Genomic DNA, 10384 nt, shown 5'->3' with positions numbered 1-10384 from the left:
GTTAGCGATGTAAGCGAACTAGCCGATTTTAACGCTGGATTAAATATTGTTTCAGTCATGTCACACTTGTCAGATTAATGGTGGACGAAACAGGAACTGATGTCAGGCGTTAGCCGTGAACCCTACTAGGATGGGTATAGTGATGTAAAATGTCGAAACGTACGTGCAAACTCGAATTCGAGCCCACGATCTCTGGATCCTGGGACACCGACGAGACGAAGTTCTGGACAGGGAAATTCTACGTCATAGATGACTGGACAATGCTTCCCATCAATATGCACATACTCTGTGTTACTTAAGCTTACTTAGCTTGTAGCTTATTATTTGTGTTTATGTAGGGTGGATATGGTGGAGAGTCTGAATGAGTCTTTATGACAAAACTTATACGCCCCCTTCCACAGAATATGCACATTATATACAGGATGAAATAAATCACATAAAAATGATATGTCAGACAAAATTTAATATTGCGTCTGGGGCATGCAAATACATATAGATTTGCACAATCTGTTGGTGACACCATGGACGGTTATCTCATGTGCAATATACAAAGGCACGCACATTTAACCTTAGTATTGTCTAAATATCTTTGTTAAAACGGACTTGCAGAACACCACCTATAGATTTGTCGAGAAACTAGGGAAATTATCAGTGGGGGCATTGGCGCGTTGGCTGTTTGAAAACCAAGTCCAAATAGCTGACACGATAAACCAGAAGAGCAAATTGCATGAATTCATGTCTCCTTACGCGTGAGATAGAGGAGATAATCACTAAGGACTAACATCTGAAGATGATTATAGAGGCGTATTGAATGGTTCCTACACTGAAATATAACACCTAAAGCAGGAGGATCCAATTGCAGTCGAAAATTTATCACATATTTGATTTGCTCATTGGAAAGACATTGGGCATTCTTCATGCAAATTGTGTGCAAATAACCCATTTCAAGATAAAAGAGTGTAAAACATCACTACATCAGTCACGTCACTGTGATTACTTTTTTCCATGGTATTCCCGAGGGTCGAAAAGCGTGAAAGTAGTCTGGCAACGTTGACGTCAGTTGTGTCGGAACCACTCACAAACCCCTTTCATCTAACAATACACCGACACGCCGTCATATAAATGCCATACTGCACAAAGCTGAGTTCAGAGGAATCAGCTAATTTACCTATTTTAAAATGAGTCATATCAAACAAACATCTTCGTCAACGTCGTCATCGTCGTGGGCGTTGTTGTTAATGTTATTATTATCACTGTTCCAAGTATTTTTTCCATCTTCATTCTCATTCAGACCCGGGATGGAATTGGTCTTTGCGACCCATGCTTGTTTTAAGAGGCGACTAACGGGACTAGGTGGTCAGGCTTGGTGACGTGGTTGACATACGACATCGTATCTCAGTTGCGTACATGTAGATCGATGCGCATGATGTCAATCACTGGTTTGTCTGGATCAGACCCGAATATTTACAGCCAATAGTCATGTAGCTGGCATATTGCTAAGTGTGGTGTTAAACACAAAAATAAAAACAATGTCACTAATTTTCCAAGATAACAGGACAGCTTAACGACAACGTCTGTGACACACCAGGTGTGTTTGTGAACACAGATCTATGATGTCAAAGGCTGTGTACCAGCTCTGATAAGGGCTGTATATACGTGTACTTAAGAAAACATATATGTATCCTGCAATGCTCATCGCAACTGTTCTGCTTGGAGTTCTGACTCTATTGTCTGTTGTCAAGGTAACACCATTTCAGTGGCAGGCTTTTAATATGCTTTTGTGAATAACAGTGTTTCTTTTCCACGCATGTTAGAGTTAGGACCAGTAAAGATACTTCACGCTATTGTTAGAAGATTTATCGAAGTGAAATCTGAAAATCATTGTCAGTGTTTGATCCACTATATCAACTTTATGAGTTTGAGAAATTATGTATCGTCTTTCTTGGCACTATATCTTGGCATGATAATTCTTGGCGCAATTACGTACAATCGACAGCTTGCTTGATGAACTGTTCTTTAACGCCGAAGTCATCAATATGCAGCTATACGGCAGCGGTTTGTGAATAATCCAGCCTGGACTATACAATCCAGTGATCAACAAGATGAATATACATCTACGTAATTGGGATACGAGTCAAACCTTCCACCCGATGCCGCTGGTCACCTCTTACAACAATCATGGGTTCGTGAAGACCAGTTCTAACTTGGATCTTCACGAGTGCGTTTATAATGTACGCGTTTCTGTTGCCAATTCTAAGAATCGCGAGCTGATAATGGAATGGTAGGAATATGACGATTTGGTAGACTTCGTAACTTCAAGTGATTCCTCTAATTACTATAGAAGCCGTGCTATGATAAACGTGCGATCTCATTATATTTTATGAATTTTCAGAAATGGGTGTGATACAGTCATTTGACAAAGGCGCTCCAACTGGAACAGAAAGCTAAAATGTAGACGTGATTGGTCGATATGTTTTGCATGAATGGATGGACTTTCCTTTAGAGGCCAACAATTCTTACAAAGCATCGTCCTCGCTATCATGATGACCCACCGTGACGTAAATGACATGATTTTAAGCTCGGATGGTTATTTTGCAGAATCCAAACGACCTATTGACTTCCTGGCATCATCATGTTGACATTTTCTTCTAACAGACAGACGACTGGAAACCAACGCCATGGACAGAATGCCGGACAAACGCTGACTGTAACAATACTGCCATGTGCTGTTCCATCACGCCAGCACTGGGACGACGTCGCCAACTGTTCCCCTTTGAGGTCAACTACTGTTTGCCTTATAAAGCCGTCGACGCTCCGTGGTGTTCGCGGAGACTTCAGTATTCAGATGTTGCCCTAAACTACCACGGCTTGTGTCCTTGTGGACCAGGACTAAAGTGTGCTCCTTCTGATGACCTTGACCCCAAATATTACCCAAGGGACCGTTACGGCAAATGTGTGTCAGTATAGTCTACAAACAGATTTACTTGAAATATTCCCAAACCATTTGTAATGCCACTGGAGACAAATAAAATTATGCCTCTCGTGTTATTTTAGCTGTCTCAGGTTGAGAAAAAAAGCTATGGAATACAATCACAAAAATACGAGGGAGGTCACACGTTTTTTGGCACAGTTTAGAACACTGGTTTCCCAATCGGGTCAATATTCCTTCAATTCTTGCATATCTAAATCAAACTGTGAGTTGTTTTCAAATTCATTAACAACACCTCTCATTTCGAAATGCTAACTAAATATTAAACTTTCAAAGTATGGAAACCGAAAAATAGACGTGGCGGAAGGAATCCATATTGAAAGTGGATTTACTGGTTTCATTAGTGCAGGTGCCTGTTACCGTAGACGACATACTCTGGCGGCAGTTGTAACCATTACACAGATAAAGCACAATAAGTCGTAACAAGTTTAGCTCTTGAACTCCGCTGCCATGTTGTAACATCGGTTGGTTTACTTTTCAATTATGCCTTGTTCTCCATTCCATGGCTGCCACAGATACTGGGTTTCCATGGCTGCCACAGACGCCGGGTTTCCATGGCTGTCACAGATACATTTCCATGTGCAAGACACATTCTTTTCAAGTGCCATTTAGGATTGGTCATTGTCGCGCCTTACTGTCTGACCTCTCACGTCGACGTGATAGTCTCTTCTACGCTGCTTTCCTTACAAATAGAATCTGTCTCTGAGATAACGAGATTCTTCTGGCACTATCTCTTGATGTCCTGTCCCGAAGTACGTCTTTTCGCCATTATGATGATATTATACGACCGCTTCAAAAACCAGACGGAATTGTGGTGGGATGGTTTCTTCTTGTTTTGTTTGTTGTTTAAGGCTACACTCTACAGTATTCCAGCTACATGAAGACGGTTCGTAAATAATCGTATCTGGACCAGACAAGCCATTGATTAACATCAGTCGGAATTGTGTCTTAGCATACATTACTGAATACCACTGTAATGTTGGTTAGTTGCTTGCTTGTTTAACGCCAAACACCGCGATATTCCAGCAGTGCGGTGGCGATCTGCGAATACTCGAGTCTGGACCAGACAGTGCTTAACACACCATGAGCTTCGTTCTACGAAACTGGGATACGATGACATGTGTCAGTTAAGTCAGTGAGCCTGACACCCGATCCCTTTAGTCATCTCTTACGACAACCATGGGATTCTAAAGACCAATTCTACCCGGGATCTTCGCCGGTAATTTTATAATGTACGAGTTTGTATCGACAGTTCAAAGCCTCATGGACTGATAATGGAAATGGTAGCAATATGACAGTTTGGTAGTTGCCCAGATAAATCGTTGTAAGCGATGCAGCGGTGGGACGTCTACGATATGTAGAGTCAGCTGTTGAAATATAAAGATGACCATGACTAAAATGGGGTTAAACCCACTCCCACGCCGTGAAATACACGACTAGGTCACCCCCAAAGCAATGGTGTAAACCAAAATGGACAAAAACCCGTTAATCATTTCTCTTACTGACACGAATAAGAGAGAAACGTTTTGCAGCAGAACACATAACAATGTCGTCAGATCATATACAGAAGTTTATTTCACAGTATAGCACTATTGCACTGAAATGGTACGACTGACATTCTATACCAGTCTTGACCACTTCATGTCATATGATGTCAGAAATGAATAATAATCTTCTGTGTAAGCCATATTAAAGCTATGTTGCAAGGACTATGGTGACAGTTAATTAGTTAGATATTGACATAGGAAAATATGAAATATATTAATTTGGTAATTTGTAATGCAATAAATAATCAACATCAGATAAATTAATACATCTCGTGAGTAGGATACCAGCATATTTGTTAACCTTATCGAATCCTTTTAGATAAACATTGCAAAACTGAAACGGTTGGTAATTATATATTCTTGTGCCATTTCGTTTCTGTCATGAATATAATATGTTATTCAAATTATATATTCCTTCTTATTACAAGAGTTATCCTGTCATGACATACGTCCTTTTATAGTGACATAATAGAATTAGATGTCCTTTGTCTTTTTGGCAACATATATCAATTACACAGTGTGGCGATCTGAACAGGTAACGTATGTTAATGATTGGTTTAAAAGGTTTCGGCAATTGATGACCGATATAAAACAGCATTCGGTCTGTTCCAAATACAGATTTCTGGACTCGAATTTAGCACCCTATTTATATGTATATCTCATGCAGATGTGTCGTATTCAGCTAAGGTCCTTAAAGACAATCAAAATAAAAAGGAAAATGCGATCCGCCCAACTTCAGTTTCATGCATGTTCGTTCGAAATGTGACATGAACGTTAACAATGTGTGGAATTTTGTTTACCGATCCCACGCTCATATGTGAAAACTTACTTCTGACGTCACTGACACGTAATTAGAAGTGGGTAACAGAAAGACATTAACGGACGGGATAGTTATGACCGCCTCAAACAATGCGAACCCCCATGAACCTATCATCAGCAAATTCGTTTTTGTTGTTTCTGCTATAAAGCCTGTCTCTGAATTCTTGTGCTCTCGGCCAAACCCGGCGGTTGTGACTCTCGCTCCTGTTCAGTCTGCTGCCACTGTGTCTGACTGCGAGTGTCCCATGACGATATTTATGTAGGTTTTGCATAGTCTTCAAATTCTGCTCAAAGATTGTCTGTAAGAGCGGCACACTGGTGTGGGAAGGGTTGCGCAGCCTGCGTATTGTCTGGTCACGCATGTGATGCAAAGTCTCATAATAATCTTGGTCAGGAAGTGAAAGTTCATCTCCCGAAATGTTCGTTTCACTAAACGTCGACGTAAACTCATCTTCATTGTCCTCGTCGTCGCCGTAGTCGGGGTCGGGTTCAAGATCGGGCTCCAGGGTCTGCAGCCGTCGTGTTTCGTTGATCACAAACCTGGCGAAGTCTTCTTCCGTGTGAGTCTTCTTCAGCCAATCAATTCTAGTACTTGACATGAGATGGAGAAACGTGCCCCACCTGTGTATGAACATACTAGAGAACTGGAGGGCGAGGGCGATAGCAAACACTGACAGGAAGATAAGTGACAAAGGTTCATATTTGCTGATGATGTAGAACGTCTTCAGCTGAGCCTCCATGGTCTGCAGTTGCAGTGTGATGATGGTCCAGAGGAAGTTCAGCATCAGGTAGATGAAGACAACATTGTTCCGCAAGGACAACAAGTCATCTTTGATCTTCTGTTTGTGGGATTTGTCCTCGTCTAAGGGGAGGAGATATTTCTTTATGATGTATCTCCAAAACTCATTTTCATCGTCATTAATATGATCAACGCCCCCATTACCAAGCTGCTCACATTCCAGCCAATACGGGTTGTCCGGATCAGGTTCCCAACCGGAAGGACGTTTGGGGATGTTTGCAGGCCTTGCACTGTTTTGTCTGTCAGAGGGCTGTTTATCCGGGTTCTTGTCCTCTTGTTTTTCTTCATCTTTGTTGGCGTTTTCCATCTCGTTCTTAAGACCCATTAAACCTTTGATGACGTCTCTCAGCTCCTGAATCAAGGTCATGAGTCCGAGGATGCTGAAGAAGCTTTTACTCTTTTTCTTCTGTTTCTCTTCTTCCGCCTTGGCTGCAAGTTCAGCCTCCTCCGGAGTTAGCTTCTTCGGAACTTCACGAGTTCCCCATGACACGTTGTTCAGGTTGCACAGGTAGTACACTGTCAGAAGAATAAACGTTGAGGGAACCACCATGAAGTACAGGGCGCCGTACACCAGACAGAAGAACTCTTGCGGATGAAGCAAACCGGCAACGATGAAGATGGCAGTTAACCCACTGAGAAACACAACATTAGGACTGTTAAAGTTCTCCGTAGCAATGCTGATGATAGTTCCAACTGTTGCTATCATCATGACGACTGTGTATATAGCTGTGAGGACTGCAGCAGAGCCAATCTGAACATTACTCTTTTGTGTCATACAGATGAAGATGTATATTGCTACAGGGGCCATGGACAGAAGATAGGACCACCAGACCCCGATGCCCAGCACTGAGTGGTAGGACCCAGTGATCATCAGGATTACAGTGGAGGGGGCTAGGATGGTCGATGCCATAAGGATGAACTGGTACAGGATGTATGGCCGGCTGATATTGTCATTAAGTCTCACTGTGTCCTTCCAGGATGAGAGTAGGTCCATCATGTTGGCCAGAGTGGAAGGAGACCATCGTCTCCGCTGATTGAAAAATTCGTTGAACGTTTCCGGGGCAAAGGTCAAGGCGTCCGCGCCTGCGCAGTAATCGATGCGGTGACCTTGTTGGAGGAGGAGGGTACAGAGCCATCGGTCTTCACCTGTGATGATAATATGATGTATTAGTTTATCTTGAACTGAATATCCCAACTTGGAGCGTTAAGAGTGTCAAATAGCCACTGTGATATTATCCTAGCCAAACAGTAAGCAATTGTCAACGTCAAACTATAGTTGAAGTTTTGAGCCGGATATAAAGATTATGTTTAATAGGCACACCCCGTTGTTAAACTAGTCGCCATTGCCATATTGGTATAATCTGTTTTAACTAAAAGAGGCCCTATTCCACACACATGTTGAAAATAATAAGCAAAGTAAAGACTATTAGGACTTGTATACTTTTCTCTGCCACTTAAGATTTCAATTTTGTACATTCATTTAGTTTTAAATTTGTTTCCATCAATTTCGAATAAAAACTTCGACTCATTCATCATTACACTAGCCTGGGCTATAGAACATATAATTTCAGTATATCTGATAATACCTTGTTCAAACTGGATGTAGTGTCGAGCCTCGGTGGGTTTTGTTGTGTACATCTTCATAACGTTGTCATCCATGAGCGCAGATCCACGAAAGAGACTGAAGCACCCGGGACAACACAAAACGCACCCAAACACGTGTTCAGCCGCCTTTTGGAGCCAGTGACCAATAGCGTATTCGAATTGTTGATACCACACCATGGGACCTGGGGAGTAGGAAACTGCTGGGTTAGTATACAACATATAACATTGTATGACACTCACGGGTTACGCAGGCCAATTAGGTTGATGCTCAGTTTACATGCAAGACCATTTGTCATTATGACATCAGTTACAACCATATATACTGAACTACAAAAGAAACGTCGTACATGTATGTATTGCAAACTGTTTTATTTATGTGGAAATATATTTCTTATTTAAGGTTGAAATTGAAGGAACTGTTTTGTCCTGCTGATTAACAAGTCCTCCAGAAACAAGTCTGACAACACATGGTGCCACATGATGAGGTCATGTCCTTGACATTCAGGGTTGAAGTCAGTAGCGTGTGTGACCACCATTTGCGTTGATAACTGCCATGCAACGCCTATACATGGAGTGTATTAAGTGGTTGATGAAGGCCATGGGGATAGCATTCCACACTCTGAGAAAACCTGCCGTGAGTTCTGCAGCAGTTGTCGGCCTTGGTCGAAGGTCATTCATCCTTCTCTGAATTTCATCCCATAGGTGCTCAATTGGGTTCAGATCTGGACTTAGAGCAGGCCAGGGCAATGTGCGGATGTTGTGCTGTTGGAAGAAGTCCCTCGTTATCCTGGCTGTGTGAGCACGTGCATTATTCTGTTGAAACACGTGGTTTGGATGACGGGCGAAATGTGGCACAACGTGCGGTCTTAACACTTGATCGATGTAACGGACAGCAGTCACTCCATTTCCTCGACCTGGACCAATATTCTGGAAGACCTGGGGTCCAAGTTTCTGGTTCAGTCCAATGCCACCCCAAACCATGATGCTTGGTCCTCCCCACGAGTCCCTCTCCATAAGACATGCATCAATGTACCGTTCACCCCTCCTTCTCCAAACTCTAGCTCTGCCATCTGCCACGGATATGCAGTAACGACTCTCGTCTGAAAAGATGACAGTCCTCCACTGCTGTTAGCGCCAGTTCCGATGTTGTTGGGCCCACAGACGACGTTCCCGACGATGTCGAACTGTCAGGACAGGACCCTGAGCAGGACGTCGACAGGCCAGGTTGAAGGTTCTCAGCCGACGACGACCTGTTGCTGCAGAAATGGGTCTGTTGTGGGTTCCAACAGTCGCTCGAGCCGATTCTGTCGCTGTGCGGAAGCGGTCCTGCAAGTGCTCCCGATGAAGATGACGATCTTGACGTGCTGTTGTTACCCTGGGACGGCCACTGCGCTGACGATCGTTAGTGCTGTTGGTTGCATTGTACCGCTCCCGCAGTCTCTCGACTGTCCGAACACTACAGTTGAAGTCGTTGGCAATGACCCGTGGACGCTGACCAGCGTGAAGACGTCCGATGGCTTGTTCCCTCTGATTTCGCGTCAAACGTGGCATGGTGACAGTGATCAGGAATCGAATGACAGGATGATGTTTTGGGGTCCCTTTTATACCCACTAGACCAGGGATTTGCACGTGCATCATGCTTTTCAGAAAGTTGCGTTCGAGAGCATTACCATGTTCACGGAAAGGGTATGAGTTTGAATCCTACTCAGAAATCTCATTTCTCTAAAATGATGTGTTATGAATGGTCAGTGCCATATTTGTAATGTTACAATAGCATAAACTGTCAGTCAATCTATCAAATTCCACATCAGGTGTGAGTAAGATGACTTTGAAAAGTGCGACGTTTCTTTTGTAGTTCAGTGTATTTGAGTTGTTCGCGTTGTAAATTTATGTAGTAAATGTGACAAGAGATTAACTACCTGATCCGATGGGGTGAATTCGTCCGCACACTGCACCCACTTTCCTGTTTTTCTTCATCCGATCAATCAAGAGTTTGACAGCTGCGGGTCTGAAATCGACGTCCCCGTCCAGGGTAAGAATGTACGTGCTCTCAGCCTTCTGTAGAATCTGAAATACACATTGTTCCCTGCACAGTCAAACCTTGGTAAACCGGACACGTCCTTCGCAATGAAATGTATAACATGCATTTGTTTTAAAACGAACCGTGGCTTTAGACACACGTTATTTAACATAAGTTGAACAGCAAAAGAAACGTATGTGTCGTAAACATAAAATATCATAAAAGACGTTCATGTTTATGTCGCTTATTTCAAAACATGACAAAAAACAACAAACCAAAACGTTGCGTTTCCTTTGCTGTTCAGTATATATAATATTACGACAACCAACCATCGTAATAAAGCGGTAACTGGATTTACGAGTGTTTATTGTATGATGACGAGTATCAGTCTGTCTGTTATAGGTTCACGTGTACGGCGTAAATAAATACAGAATAACACTATGAATATAAAACGTTATTGTACGTAAATGCAGCAATCAGTGAGTATTAACTGGACATGTAATCCACGGGACAAAGAAAGGACCTGTCACTGTCTGCATCTTGGACTAAATCTTAGAATGTAATGACGGAGGACGGTCATAAATGATGTTGATAGTTTCTCTCCG

The 10384-nt window shown here is 42.6% G+C and overlaps 1 protein-coding gene across 2 annotated transcripts in view; it reads right to left on the bottom strand.

Moving 5' to 3' along the window:
- Nucleotides 1-4546: 4546 nt before the first annotated feature.
- LOC137278456 (uncharacterized) overlaps nucleotides 4547-10384 on the bottom strand; it is a 45302-nt gene continuing 39464 nt past the window's right edge. For both annotated transcript variants that reach the window (XM_067810786.1, XM_067810787.1), the window contains exons 28-30: nucleotides 9679-9826; nucleotides 7741-7941; nucleotides 4547-7300 (exon numbers count right to left, since the gene is read on the bottom strand). In XM_067810786.1, the coding sequence (XP_067666887.1) occupies nucleotides 5439-7300; nucleotides 7741-7941; nucleotides 9679-9826 (2211 nt within the window). In that variant the 3' untranslated portion in view covers nucleotides 4547-5438. The remainder of the gene's footprint in view (nucleotides 7301-7740; nucleotides 7942-9678; nucleotides 9827-10384) is intronic.

Source organism: Haliotis asinina, chromosome 3 (genome assembly GCF_037392515.1).
Source record: "Haliotis asinina isolate JCU_RB_2024 chromosome 3, JCU_Hal_asi_v2, whole genome shotgun sequence".
Classification (NCBI taxonomy): Eukaryota; Metazoa; Mollusca; class Gastropoda; order Lepetellida; family Haliotidae; genus Haliotis; species Haliotis asinina.
The sequence above is the reverse complement of the archived record's forward strand: the minus strand, read 5'-3'. Positions and strand labels throughout refer to the sequence as shown.